A 15,444-nucleotide genomic window follows, 5' to 3' on the forward strand; every position below is an offset into this window, starting at 1 on the left:
GCCCCAGCAAACTAACACACACAACCTTAAATAATATACAAAGTATAATAACAGATAGGCAACACAACACTGCAAGGTACCCACCATAACCTTGGTGAACAACTGAATAGAAGTGGTGCAAGTGGATGATGTGCTCTACGGCATGTGGACGTGCCCAGGCCCCACTGCCCTCGGGGGTAATCAGAACCCTCCAAAGGGGAAACAGTGGAAAACAATGAGTTGCACGAGTTGATGTGTAATGTCACTTCTCAAAGGCAGGCACCTAGACAGGACTAGCCAAACAACTGAGAGGTGGTGGCACAGTCCACTGGGCATGTCCACTTTCCCATACTGGTAAAAGTCAGTCAGCCTTTTTGTTCTATAGTAATAATAGTTGTGAGTATTACTACTACTACTACTATTATTATTATTATTATCATTATTATTATTTTAGAATGGCTGTGTAGTCAATCAACTCTGAAGCAAGGAGAACAAAGCATTACTGTTGTCCGGCTAACCTCCTATTATTTATGGGATGCAAAGGCATCTTTCTGTGCTGTTCCCACCTCACAGGGCTGGTTTGTGTTTCTGCCTTTGAATGTCCTAGAAACAATCCTTGTCTCACTGACTTGTGCCTGCAGACCTGTCTGCTGCCTGCCCGCCTCCTGGGGTTCCCGCGTTGTGGATTAGCCAGCATCTGGTAAGATTTACCCATGGATGTTTTGCTTACATGCGTATTGCATAGCACCTACCTGCCAGCCTCCTCCACCTCTCTGCCTGCCTCTCTCTGCCCTCCTGATTCCAGGGAGATGTAGATGGGCTGTGTGGGTCAACCCCACAAGCGTATGGCATGCTTGCTCCCAGTGCTTCAGGGGCATAGCCGCCTGCTGCCTCTCCTCCTCTGTGCCCGCCTCAGAGGGCTGGTTTGTGCGTGTCTTGCTTTGACTCAGGGCATTAGTCCTTCCTTCCTCATCCTGAAAAGGCAGCTGCATTTTGCTGCTGCCATGATTGCTGAATCCTCTGCGACAATGTAGGCTCATTATTACTATTGTTATTGTTATTACAATTATTGGCTGGGGATACCCTGGAGTGTGTGAACAGTGACAGACCCTGAAAGGATCGTCTATTCAACAGCATCTCTGTTTGAAGTGTGTGTGAGCATCTTGAAAAACCAACACATTATAGCACTTTGAAATGAGTGGATGGCAAGAAAGAAATTAAGTTAGAAGTATTTGCGACCCAAGCATGGTCTGAGTTGTTAGTTTATCCCATGACCAGCTATGTGCTGTATACTCACCCAGTTTAATAATTTTCTGTTTTGAAGTTCCCTGTGTTCATTTTTGAAGTGTTTAACCTGAGAGGAAGATTCTGATTTAGGTTTAACTTTAAAAATTCCCCCCAAATCAGGGCATGATCCCATTTCCTTCAAAATTGGCATGAATAAGGATGTATTTAGAAGCTCTCCTGGTGGCCAGTTAGATGTGTGTAGCTTACAAAATAATGGAGATACATGCATTTCTGTAAAGGGGGGGGAATCTTTTAAAAATTCCCAAAAAATCAGGGCATGATCCCATTTCCTTCAAAATTGGCAGGAATAAGGATGTATTTAGAAGCTTTCCTGGTGGCCAGTTAGATGTTTCTAACTTGAAAACTAAAAAAGTTATAGGCATTTGACATTTTCAATGCAAGTCTATGGGGGGAAAGCGGCGCTCCAGATCCGCTGCAGAGCGGAGGCCGATCGTCCCAAAGCGGAGTGGAGCTGATCCGAAAGTTGTGGATCGGGAGGTCCATGCACAGTCCTACTTTATAGTGGTTTATTAAAAGAATTAAGGCTTTAAAGCAGAATATAAAAATAATAAAAGGGGAGAAGGGGCAGGAAGTGTTAACAATTGGTATAAAAGGGAAAAGTGGTTCGGTATAAAGCAGCACTGTCATAAAACAATAAAGTCTGTCATAAAACAATACCAGAGAAAGAGAGCTGTATCTCAGAACACCAGAAGAAAAATAATAAACCCTGGCTAACCTGCCCTATAGTTACAGCAGGGGCCTCCGGCTCTCAGCCAGACGAAACATACCCCCCTAGTATCTAGGGGTCCAGGAAAGCAAATAGCCCCAGAAGCTAACTCATCTTATGCCCCAATCCTACCAAATGGGGTGACTGCGCTGCACCAACCCTGGTCGAAGCTGCTCCTCCCGGCCAGCAAGCAGTTTTCACCAGGACAGCTGAAATCATTCCTTTCCCAATTAGCTACGGCCTTGAGACTCCTGCCTGCTCTAACAGTCTTCTGATAACAAGGCCAGGTGGTAATTGAACAACAGGCTGGGCAGTTTTCAGCCAAGGACAGTCTCACCAGGGATTCCTAACAAGTCCCATGTGGTTGCAATTCTATGGGTCTGCTTCTCAACTACCAGCAGCCCTGTGAGGGAGGCCATGAACACAAGCCCCTAGTTTTATACGACCCCATGGGGAGGCTAGGAAGAACAGAGCCCTGTTCTTCACATATGTTAACGGAACAATATTTTTATGTTTAAAAAACCTGTGAGGTTAGTTATACCCCACATACTGTTAGTTATACCCCACATATCATTTTTTGTACTTTATGTTATGGCACATTATTGATCTCAATTTCTTATTATTCTTTTACTGGAAAAAAGTAGATCTTAATCAAGGCATGACTTTTTAACTTGCAAATGGTCAGACTTAAGAACTTCCATCAAGTATTTTATCTGCATGGCTCTATTAGGGTACATTTCACTTCAATACCAAATTCCTACAGCTACATTTTCTATCAATAGAGCATTAATCTAGTGGTTTGAGAATAAATGTCAAGACATGGGGCACAGTTTCACCAACTCATCCATTTCAATTTTTTGAGTTTTGCCAGTCATTTAATATAATAATAATTTTAGCCCCCTGGCCATACTAATAATCAAAACATTCCTGACTAGTAACTGATCAGTTATCATATTACACTAACAAATATTTGAAATTAGTCAGAAAGTGTGTTTCCAATTATAAAGGTATGTTTTTTCTTGGCAATTATTTCAATATCCTTTTGACTTACCATCAAATCGAACTCTGGGCCTTTTCAAAAACATTTCCCTCCATGAGGTGTAAGGAACGACTTTGTTACAGGTCCTGCCCCAAACCTTCAAACAGGCCTGGCGCCAGATTTCAGGGTCCCTAGTAAAAGGACAGCATAATATGAATGCACAGACTTCAACTCAAATATCAAGAATAGCATAAAGAATACTGGAAACACAGGGAAGAAAATGGAAAAAAGAGGTGAATTTATGCTGTATTTTGAAGTCATGGTAAGACCTGTATTTTCCCCACAGTAACAAAGCTGTTATACTCAATGTCAGTGCTTCCCAAAGTCTTTATCCGTTTACTCCTTGATATTCAAGCTTGGGATAGTATCCAATATTAGTCCTACATAGAGTAGACCCATTGAAATGAATGGGATGTAAGTTAGTTGTCCCATTCATTTCAATGGGTTTACACTACTTAGGACTAACACAGAATACTACCCATGATTTACAATGCAGCAAAATTAGGTGGATGTGGGACACCATTTTGAATATCCTCCCTCATGTAAAAGCTCCCTGCACATAAAAGAAACAGGGGGGAAAGTTCTAGCCCAGCCCACTCCCTTTTGTACTAGACTTCTAGTTTGTGTTGGATATATTTTCAAACTAATGGTGGCGTTAATACATGGTCCACAGCTGCAGTCTGAACTGAACTCTCCATTCTTGCCTCATGTTCTACATGTTTAGATGCAGCCTTAGAATGTAACTTAGAAATCAATGTTTGAAGGGACTTTAAAACTATCCAGTATTGCAAGTCAATCATGTATGTACGCACAGAAGGACTGCATATCCACAGGTCATTCTTATCAACAACTTAATCTAGAGTTGGCACAACAGTCAACTGAATGCCTATTACTTGACTGTGGTTAAATATTACTCCATGAAGCCAAGAATGCTGTATAGGTGGCAGCTTATCTTTTTTATTTCATTATGATGTCAATTGTTAGCAAGGGCAGGCATGAGAGTTTCTGGTCTCTTAGTCCTGCAGTACTTAGAGCAAAGCAGCAAAATCCTCTCCTGCTAACCACTCCCTATAACTGTAGGATACCCCAAACAGTGGCAAACTGTCCATGCCTTTGTTTTGTTTATTCAGGAAGGAGGAAGTTGAATCTTATTATCCTTGAAGAACTGGCCTGTTACCTACTTAGCACAACTGCAATCTCACTGCTTACCATTCCAACTCCATCCCAACCATGTCTATATAGATCTGCTAACTCAAAGCAACACTGCCTGTATCTTATGAAGTGGATTCTAGTCCACAAAAGCTTATGCCATAATAAATGTGTTTGTATTAAAGGTGCCACAAGACTCTTTGTTGTTTTTGTTTTTCATAGTTGGGGCTACTTTGCTGTATTAAAACATTTTAATGGAAATTAAAACAGTAAAGATCACTGGAAACCACCCATCGAAAAATATTTTAAAACTTCTGTAACTATACGCTGACCCAAGTGTTCCAGGAATAAAGCTGAAGAGAAGAGCTGTTCAGTGAATTCTGCACAATTATAGAAATCTTACCTAACAACGTTATAACTATTAAAATGTTTTTAAAGACATTGTTTTACAGCAGTTAGTTTGTTTTTGGTAATTAGCATAAATATCATACCTGTTGATGATTAAAGTATATTTTTGTTGCTCTAATATAGTTAAAGCTTTAAAAATAGTAAAATGACCAAATCCTTTTTGAACCAATCTAATGCCCAATTTAATTCAGACTGACATACATGAAAAAGTTTCTTGCATGGGAGTTTCATCTGTACCTGGCGCAAATGTAAAAACCTCTGCAGACCAACGATAACTGTTCTAAAGACCTCAGGTCCAGATCACTGGAGACCACCCATCGAAAAATATACATCAATAGCTCCATAGGCAACACTATGGGGGAAAAAAGTAGTAAACTATAATTATATTTTATTCCTTCATACCTAATTTGAGTAGTTGTTTCCCCAAAGTAAGTGGTTCTTTGGGAGTTGTCTAAAAACAATTCAACCTGTTATAATTTTGTACTATAGTTTAATAAAGACATCTTTAAGGGATCGTAAGTGCAGTTATTTTTTAGTCAGGTTAAGTGCAGTGAGTTTGTTGCAATTCCTATTTCTCCACTGACTGTTCCATCTTTTGTACCCCAGAAAGGAAGTTAAAGTAACTGTTTCACAAGCCCATAGAATGTTTACATGTTCACTGATCTACCTGTAACAATAGATGTCAACATCCAGAAAGTGAGCTCTTTTCTTGAAATGACATATACATGACATGTTATCACCATTGTACAACAACAAAAAAGTAAGTAGCCATCAAGAATACAATTCGTCTGAATAGGGATCCACCTTTTACCTGAGAGCTGAACTGGCTCAGGCTGGGACATCAGGGTCTACATGCCAGAAGTGGGTGGGACCACAACCCAAACTAGATGGGGCCACCTCCAATGTGGATGGAGCCATGGGCAAAAGTCTCTCTTCTCCCTGCACCTCAATTTGCACACATGGGGACGTGGTTTGCATGTAACGGCAAGCCACTGTGGGTGAATTTCCATTTTGCATTTAAAAAATTCAAGACATGGCAGGGGTGCCACAGCTTGTTGTTACATCCGAACCTGGAGAGGCTGTGTTGTTGGATTGGTGAACAATCCCAATAAAGGCTGGGTTTGGATGACACGATAAGCAACAGTTGATTAATTAGGTGACCATCCGCTGCATTGCTTATTGTGTCGTGTGGCGGGCAACATACAACCGAGAGTACGCGATTTCGGCATTTTTAGCTACGGAGAAAAACAGGCTGCTCAGTTGATTACCCGAACGCCTGTTGATTAATGTGGCTTGGGGGGGGGGGGCTCCGTTACCTAATTTCACACGTTGAGTGCGCTATTTCAGAAGCCCATAGATTCCTATGGCAAGAGCAGCTGAAACTGCCCCGGATGCTCTGCTCCAGACGCTGAAACTCCATTCCAAAGTCTGCCTAGCAACTCATGATGCCTGCTTCCCTGTCTCAACTCTCAGTGCGCTCAAGCGAAGAGCTGCATCTCTCTGCGGCTTCGCCTCCATGGAAACCGGCGTGCCTACACCCCCCTCCCCAGAACACAAGCATCCCCCTCACAGCAACACCACTAGGCATGTGTTGAGATGTTCAAGCTAACACAGCCGCCACAAGTCATTCTCCCCCCCCCCCCCACATTCCGTGTTTTAATACAACTGCTGTTGTCCTGGCACTTCTCCCAGTTCATGCCTCCCGCACTCACTATGTCCAGTGCCCCCCGGCTACCCACAACTGCCAATGCCCCTTCATCGCTGGACTCCCACTCAGCCACTCACCCTGGCAGCATCCCGCAAGATTGCCTGCCTGCCGCCCCTCCTCATCTCCACCTGCTCTGCTGCCAGCCTATGCTTCCCCAAGCCTTGCGCAAAGCCCAGCCAAAGGGCGCACGCGGGCAGTCTTGCGGGATACCGCCAGGGCGAGGGGCTGAGCAGGCGTCCAGCGATGAAGGGGCATCGGCAGTTGTGGGTAGTCGGGAGCCACTGGGCAAAGTAGGTGTGGGAGGCATGAATGGGGAAAGGGGCATATTTCCTACGTATGGGCAGTTCATATATATAGGCACTTGGCTGAATTTCGCTGCTGCGATCGAAGACGGAGAGGACGGCCTACAGCTGGCAATCAGCCGATGGGGCTTGAAAGGAGTGTTTTGCTGCTGTGCCAATGTCAGTGGCCATGAATTTTGGGCCACGGTGGCTGCTGGGATACTACTGGGAGGCCTGAGGGAGGGTGGACTGTACTTGACGGGATGCTCAGCTGCGCAATGGGGGCAGGGCAGCATGTCGTGTGGGGAGTACCCGCGCATTAACACACAATCAGTGTGCTGTTTCCACCTCCCCCCATTGACTAATGTGTTGTCTGGACTCAGGCAAAGCCTGTTTTAAGGTTGAAGATGGCTTGTTAACCACCCCAACAACCCACCCTCAGTGGGTTTGCATGTAACAAACTGCAACACACCCCCATCATGACTTGAATTTTCAAAATGGTGGCAGGCAACACAACAAGAAGCCCCCTATGGAAATTAACCTACAGCATTTTCTTGTTATGTGCAAACCAGTCCATAAACCAGCTGCACGGTTTCTGTTCCACCCATTGCTTGTGGAATAGAGATTTGGTGCTTCCAGGAACAACATGAAATGAGCAGAAACTTTGGGCAAGCAACAGAGATCCCATAAGGGAGCTCCGCTGACCTGACCTGTTCCAGAAACAAGCATTTTCAGTGGTTGCAGAACTTGCCCTGAGAAGCGATAAGTCTTTGTTGTGCAAGTGGTGGGTTACTGCCCATAATTCCATTCATACACAGCCTTCACAGTCCAACCTCCTCTAACTGATACATACAGAATAGCTAAAGGAGAGGGGGAGGAATTCTCTGCCCAGCACTGTGAGAGACAGTGGGGAAGCCAAGGCCTGGGGAAGAACTTGGCAGGTCAGAGGACCTCTATGCCTGCTCTAGAATGTTATATAAATGAATTCATAAAATAAAATAAAATAAAATAAAGAGGTTATTAAAAGATGCTTATCGTTTTTTGATCAGCAACCATCAAGTCATGACCTTAACAAATAAGACCTGCATCCATTTGGATCAGGAAATTTAATGAAATTAAATGCGTAAACACAAGACAGAATGAAAAATAACTTTGAACAACAAGTTCCCTGCACATTCCTATATATTTATATACTTTTCTTATGCTAAATGTGTTTATATGGGGTGAAATACGATTGTGTCCATTGGCTGATAGAATGGCATACATAAGCAGAGGAGATTCCCCTCTCCTTGCAGCCCTGTGGAACAAATTTTGGAAGTCTGTGAATGACTGCCTGGGGTGGGGAGGAAAGTAGAGGTCCACTGATATAGCCCATGAAAAATTTGTTAAGCATGTAGCATAAAACAACTGTAATAGTGAGGAAAGAATTGTAACCTTTACGGCCATGATCTAAAGTTCCTTTTAAGCCTGCCCAAGGATTTACACATGATTGCAAGTTAAATTATGTTTTTATTTAATATAACCCCTCCATGCCACACATTCTATTTTCTATGAAAATTCCATTACCTGAGATATGAGTCTGATTCACCTCAAGCTCAGGCTGACACAGTTTGATGGATAATTCCTGAAGAGTGAATTGTTGCTGAAAGTAGGACAGAAGGTCAGCCATCTTGCTATCTTCCTCATTATCGTCAATGCTAGAGAAAGAAAGTATAACTTGAGACAAGAATATCAAAACATCAGATGAGCAACTTATAGCCCAATTTTAATCAAGCCTATGCTGAAGCTAATTAATTTAAATGAGATTTACTTGCAATAAAATTTACTTCCAATTACGTATGTTTAGAATTGCAGCCTTAGTTCTGAAAGTAACTCTTCTTTACTGCTAACAACAAATTTATCGACAAATTCCTTGGACCAAATGAAGTGTTACTGATTTCATGCAAACTACTTTCACACTTAAGCTATCTGTCACTTTAAAAAAGGAATTTTATAGCATACACACTACATGGATTTAAATTCTATATTTTCAAAGGGAGACCGGAAAAAGGGGAGTCACGTACAGATCTAATAGCACTATTTAGATAAATCTTGTTACTTCTCCCTTCATACAAAGCAATTTAAGAAAATGTGCTTATAATTGTGAACTTGATTTTCCAAAGCCAACAAGATTTTATATATTCTATGACTTAAATTCACTGTAAAGTGAGAGGCACAATACCTCTGAAACCTAAATAGTGAAACTATCTATCTACCCCCCCAAAAAGCCATTACCTACTCTTTAAAATGCCTTTGCCCCATGGCTTTAGCAGCAGAAGAAATTAAACAGGTTGTGCTTTCTCCATTACTTTTTTCTCCATGCTATTTAAAGTACCTCCTGTTTAATTTTGACATTATTATTATTTATTTATATAGCACCATCAATGTACATGTCAGGTTACCGTTAAAGGCACAGGAACAGGGTAGTAAAAAATAAAAATGGCAACCCTACTGAAAAACAAATCTCGAAGCACTTGATTTTGGGAACCATGATACAGCCCTAATCATGTTCATCCAGATTTAAGTACCACTGGGCTCAAAGGAACTTATTTCCTAGAAGGTAATGCCTAAGGGTGCAATTGCATGCCCACTTATTTGGGAATAGGTCCCATAAAACTCAGTGAAAATTACATTTAAGTAAGCAAGCATTGGTTTAGACTGCACAAAACCTGATAGGATTACTGACCAAGAAATTACAAAGTCAAGATCAAAATCCGCATTTCTTGTACACAATGTGGCTGTTCACATGACACACACCTTGCCATGGCTTATTTAAGCCACAATGAGCTGCTCTGCCAACAGGCACCATCCCGAATATTCAGCTCCCACCTGTGGGTTGTCATGTGAATCAGCCGAAAGGTGTTATGTGAGGGTTAAACAGCCCATGGCCTGTTCTAAGGGTATGTGAGGATTGTTTAATCCTTGCATTACCCCTTCCCCGGGCCAGGTTCACACAACACAACTTGTTAAGCCACAGTTGGGGATTTAATATTCAGGATGGTGCCTGCAGTTGCTGCAGCTTGTCATGGCTTAAATAAGCCACAAGCCTCAGCATGTTGTGTGAACCCAGTCAAAATGCCTAAAGAGAACATTACTAATGAAATATCCTTGAATGTACAAGCCACATACATGTAGATGTATGTAATATTACCACAGCAGCTCTTTGTAAACTAGAAAAAAAACTTCCAGAAGGGCAACAAACACCAAAAAACCCAGCAAAAGAGAAGGTGCAGAACCCTTTCAGTGTCTGCCATTTCTTATTCCAAATTAGTCTCTCCTAATCAGTTTTTCCCTCGAGTGTTTAACCCTTTCTCCACTCCCTGCTGCAAATAACACATTCTAATTTATATTTCTCCTCTCACTCTTAAGCAGGGAGTGGCGAAAGGGTTAAATACTCACCCCCACTTGTTTCTATAATGCAACTGTCCCTCCTGAAGTAGATTTTCTGGTTTTATTAAAACGAGCCCTTAGGAAGATATTACACACATCTGTGTGTCATGTGTAGTTTGGGCCCCAGGTAGACCATATAAGCATGTGAGAATGATAAACACAAGTTTTTTGTGACTTCTATTCCCTCTTGGACTCTCAACTTATTATTTTGCTGCTAAAATTAACTTGCATTTAGCGAAAGAGAACTTGCGAAAGCAAAGCTTTAAGTACAATTGGTGGGTCCCGAAGGCAGAAAGAATGGTAAAATATAAGACCCAGCTGAAGTTAGATTACTAGCCTAACATGCAATTCCTACACATTTTTACTCAGAAGTAACCCCCATTGTATTCAATGGGGCTTAATTCCAGGTAAGTAGAAGAACAGGTGACGTCTAAATGATTTAGTTTTTGCTGTTCGGGAGAAAGCCAGTATTAAAGACTTAAAACTAATCAGATTCCTCAAAGTATACAATGGCACATCTGTAAGTGTTTAGACTGCAGAAATACTAATACTGAATTCTTCTGTAAATGCAGATTTCCTCCTTAAAATATTTTTTTTAAATGAAGTGGCTTAAAGATAAAATGGTCTCCACCCTTTCTATTACATTGAAAAGAGAAAGGCTCAGCACTGTCATTTTAGAAGCTGTGTATATATGACTCTGTTCATTGTAGTGTTAATATCTGGCTATTGATCCAGTATGTGGCCACTAGGGTGCTTTCTGGTGGTAAGGAATCGGTCCATATTACGCCATTTTTGACTGAGGTATTCAAGCTATGGAACAGCCTCCCCAGACAGATATCCATGAACCCATCACCATCAATTACTTAGAAGAACAGTGAAAAACATAATATTCTGGTAAGCTTTTAAATAATGTGTCGCCCTAAAATTGGTTTTATTTGCTTCTACTGTTTTTTCTGATGCTGTTTTATCTGCTTTAACATACGGAAAGCCAAGATATACATTATACTAATATGTTAACATTTCCTTTTCTGACAAGAAATATTTTGTTGTTTGTATAGCTATTTTATAAAATCATAGCCAGTGCAATCCTATGTAGCCAGAGCTTTTGAAGTGGATTGTCTGCTGCTCAACATCCCCACACTCCATGTAGGATTGATCTGTAAGGCTGTAATTCCATACACACTTACCTGTAATCCCATACACTGCCCAGTGTGGCTTACTTCTGAGTAAGCAAGTATAGGATTGCGCTATAAACACACATTATGGAAATCCACTGATTTTATAAGTGTAACAAACTTATTCTTGTTTAGACTTTGATATGAAGTTTAGATGAAGATCTAATTTGATGTATACTATTGCTAACTTCTTTTGTAGTGTATTATTTATTCCACTATTTAGTATTTCAAGTTTAATAACTTCATAGCCAAGCCATAAATTTTGAATGAATGATTGAATTAACATATTTCAAAATTCACCCCCCACCCCAAAACCACCCAATAGAGAAAATTATGTCAGAATTGTGAAGAATTGTCAATTTTATCTTCTTGTTTCATAACTCTTCTACTGCAATAGGAATACTACCCAAGTATTACCTACTCAAGCGGGAAAACCTTCAACAGGAACTACATAAGCAATTATGCTTCCTGGTTGCAAAATGTGTCTGAGGTAATGAAACTACCCATGGCTATAGCTTTGGTATGCACACATCAAACAGAAATACTGTTAATAAGTTACTGTGACTTTGCTCTTAAATCTGGTATAATTGTTTATACACTAGTGTTCAATCTTCTTGCCTTATGCAACCCATTTATTGGAATATGCTGAAGCATGTCACTTTCTGCCCTGTTTAGGAATAGCCCCTGTGCTACTTTTACTAGTTCCTTTTCATAAACGGCCAGACACAAAACTAAAATCTAGCAGAATCTACAACTCAAGATATTTCTTGTTACTACAGGGTGTAACTGATTCATATTGAAAACTAACAGATACACAAGAACATTTGGAGACACTTAAGATGAAGCATTAAAGTGACACACAGCTTTGTCCAAAACATGGATTGTGAAGGTAGTATCACTGATTTCAATGGCACTTACATATATGTGTATAGATTGCAGCTGTGCAGAGTATTTTAAGCATGTTTATTCAGAAGTATATCCTACTGAGTTTGAAACCTACTCAGTAGTAACAGCCTGACCCTGCAGTTAAGTGTGTTTCACCTTATTGACATCTGTAGGCTTAGTACGCCTAACTGAACAGAACTGGGTTTGTGTTTAGGAGTAAAACTGTGCAGCCTACTACCACTTCAGCATCTTAGTCCTCAAAATAATAAATAAATATACTATACTTACTAGCTTTTCCCAATATTGTCACCATCTGGAGATCGGGTGTAGGTGATTTTAAACTCAATATCTGGGACCAGTTGCATAGCCAGACGGTAGAACTTAATAGCTAAAAACAAAGGTAATTTCTACTTAAATGGATTGTATTTGCATTACTGTATAGCTATTAAACTGTGCTTCTTAAATTAGCACATTTTCAGAGTTCTTATGCATCTCTGATTTTCTTATGCTGTTGTTGCACTATACCAAAAAGCAATTCATTCAAAACATGTACTTCAAAAGAATGATGGGAGCATGTACATCACCTTTACTAAAATAAAAGGACAGTTTTAATAGTAACAAAGCTTTAACTATTTCCATACTTCTTACTGGCATTCATAAAATATGGGTGGGTGGCTGATTAGAGCATTGTTTTCCATAAAGCAAACGCACCCGTTCACGTTAAATGACCACAAATGTTACCCTAAAGTAGAGTTGGGAGATGTGTAGTCCTCTAGATATTGCTGGACTGCAACTCCCATCAGCTGTAGCTGGAGTAGTCAATGGTGACTAATGAAAGTTGCAGCCCAGTATTTGAAGGACCATACATTCCCCTTACTTGCCCTAGAATAAGCAACTGAGTGGTGTGTGTGTCTTTGAAAACATCTTGGGAACAGTCTATTCACTTGAACAGGAGCAAGATTAAGCCATTTAAACGTCTTACACCAAGGCAAAGATGTAAAACACTGTGACAGAGATTCCCTTAAGTCATAAAAGGTGCAATCCTATGGGTGTTTAAACAGGAAAAAAAGTCCTACAATTCCCGGCATTCCCTAGCCAACCACACAGCTGGGGAATGCTGGGAGTTGTAGGACTTTTCTCTGTCTAAACAGGCATAGCATTGCTTTCTAAACTGCCTAAGGAGCTCTGGAGATAGTTACAATAACTTATGTTATTACTCATTACATAGTAATGAGTTACAATAACTTACTCATTACTGAAGATATCTTTTCTTGCCCCCAAATTTATCCCATGATGTCATCATGTGATGTGAAGTACATAGCTTGTCCCACTTCCCATTCTTATTAAGCTGGGAAGTGGGACAAGCTATGTACTTCACATCACATGATGACATCATGGGATAAATTTGAGGGCAAGAAAAGATCTCTTCAGTAATAATAAAATAAGGGACACCCTGCTGCCCTGCAAGGAATAGGTGGTTTGGTCATTTTTTTCCTGGTCCAGACAACATTCTAGAAGTAGAGATGGAGACCAAAGAGGAGCTCACAGGTCCCCTAGCAACTGTATCTTTCTATGGAGGCACACTTCACACTTCATTAGTGCATCTGTGTGTAATGAGCTATCAATTGCAATCAATGGAAAGGACCCAAGTACCCTGCAACTAGTCCTTCAGGACCAGTAGGGTGTTGGACTTGAATCTCTTAAATAGCAGCCCCATGCTGCATGGCAAACCACTTTTCAAATTCAGGAGTTCAAAAGCAGTTTGTGATGTGGCATGGGAGACACAGTATTGGCTTTCCAAAAACAGTCATTGGGGGGAAATAGGGAAATAAGTAAAATGTACTTAACGTAAGGAACTAGTGCAAGATGGGAAGATAGGATTACCTTCCCCTTTTTAAAGTTGCTGGTATGTAATATCTCCACAGGTAAAATGTAACATCAAAGCAGAAATATAAGAGATCTGGAAATTTGAGACTGGGTGGTGAAGGTTCCGGGGTAGACGCAGAACTGGGTGTCATCAGCACAGAGATGATACTGGAACATATGGGAACAGAGTACATCACCCAGGGACAGTGTATAGGAGAATGGCAAAGGGCCAAGAATGGAGTGCTGAGACATCCTACCAGAGGAATGGATTAGCCACTTTCAGTGTTTCCACAAAACAATTAGACAAGTAGGAAAAGAATGATCTGAGGAAACATGAAACCCCAAGGTAAAAAGGGAGTCAAGCAGGAAAGAGTGATCAACTGTATTAAAAGTGGCAGAAGGGTCAAGGAGAACAAGTATTGGGAGGCACAGATCAGAAAAGATGGTCATTTAAGCAGTGAACAATTACCAGAGAACAGAGGGGAAAGGCCCAAGACATCAGAGAAGAGGCACCAAGGATTCTTAGAGTTGAAGTGTACCAGAGGCATGGCAGACAAAGAGGTAAAGGGGTATGGCAGACATGGAGGCCAAAATCAATCTTTCATTATTCTGCAGAAACAATCGACTGCACATTATCAATTGAGATACCAAATGGAGTGAGTAAACCAGAATTGGGGATAAGATGGATGAACCATTCACTGAAAGAGTGGGGCAAATATTTCATGTCAGGGGTAAAGACAGATGAACGAAGGTAAAAATTACAAAATTTAAGTATCAAGTAGAAGTAACAGGAGGGGAGGGAACAGCACAATGGATCAATGGACTGGAGGTCACAAAAGAAAGCAGCAGAAAGTTGAGGGGGCAAATTGTGAGCAACATCAAAAGAGAAATGGGATGGTCAGATAGGGAATTTCATAGCAGAGACAGCACAGTTCTTAGTAAAGATGAAGAATGTGCGCAAAGCAGTATGTTTAAATTATATCAGCATACATATTACATTTAATATAATTATATAAACTGGTGTAGTCTTCTGAAGCCTATAAAAAATAAACAAAAAATGATTACCACTACGATCCCTCACCCTTTCTTCCTTAATTACTCAAGTGGGGCCTAAATAAAAACTCCAATTAAGGCATTATTAATTTCAGTCCCCTTTACAAGTTACTTGTGTGAAGGGCCTACATAAACATCAAGGGGCAATGGTGACTTAACATGGACCTTGCAACTGATTTTGTGCATACTTCCTGGCCCCTGATGTGCAAGTTACACACTGATGTCAGAACTGGGGAAGCCTACATGCATAGACTTCTATGCACACATAGGTTTCTCTGGCTCAGATGTTTATGACTAATATGTGGACATCAAAGGCAAAGCTGGAATATTGCATATCAGAAGCAGTCTGAGCAACACGATTTCTCTGCCCTTTTCTATGCATGAAGGGGGCTTATGAGGTCTATTTTCCCCTTATCAAAGATTGCACTGTTTCTTGAAACATGTGGAAATCCTTTCAC

The 15,444-nt window shown here is 40.9% G+C and overlaps 1 protein-coding gene across 4 annotated transcripts in view; it reads right to left on the reverse strand.

The window, feature by feature from the left end:
- Nucleotides 1-15,444, reverse strand: part of FBXO9 (F-box protein 9) — a 43,301-nt gene that overhangs the window by 14,814 nt on the left and 13,043 nt on the right. For all 4 annotated transcript variants that reach the window (XM_063125080.1, XM_063125077.1, XM_063125078.1 and 1 more), the window contains 4 exons: nt 12,356-12,455; nt 8,145-8,275; nt 4,827-4,941; nt 3,045-3,163 (listed from right to left, as the gene is read on the reverse strand). In XM_063125080.1, coding sequence (XP_062981150.1) covers nt 3,045-3,163; nt 4,827-4,941; nt 8,145-8,275; nt 12,356-12,455 — 465 coding nt within the window. The remainder of the gene's footprint in view (nt 1-3,044; nt 3,164-4,826; nt 4,942-8,144; nt 8,276-12,355; nt 12,456-15,444) is intronic.

This window comes from Elgaria multicarinata, chromosome 4 (assembly GCF_023053635.1).
Source record: "Elgaria multicarinata webbii isolate HBS135686 ecotype San Diego chromosome 4, rElgMul1.1.pri, whole genome shotgun sequence".
NCBI classification, from domain to species: Eukaryota; Metazoa; Chordata; class Lepidosauria; order Squamata; family Anguidae; genus Elgaria; species Elgaria multicarinata.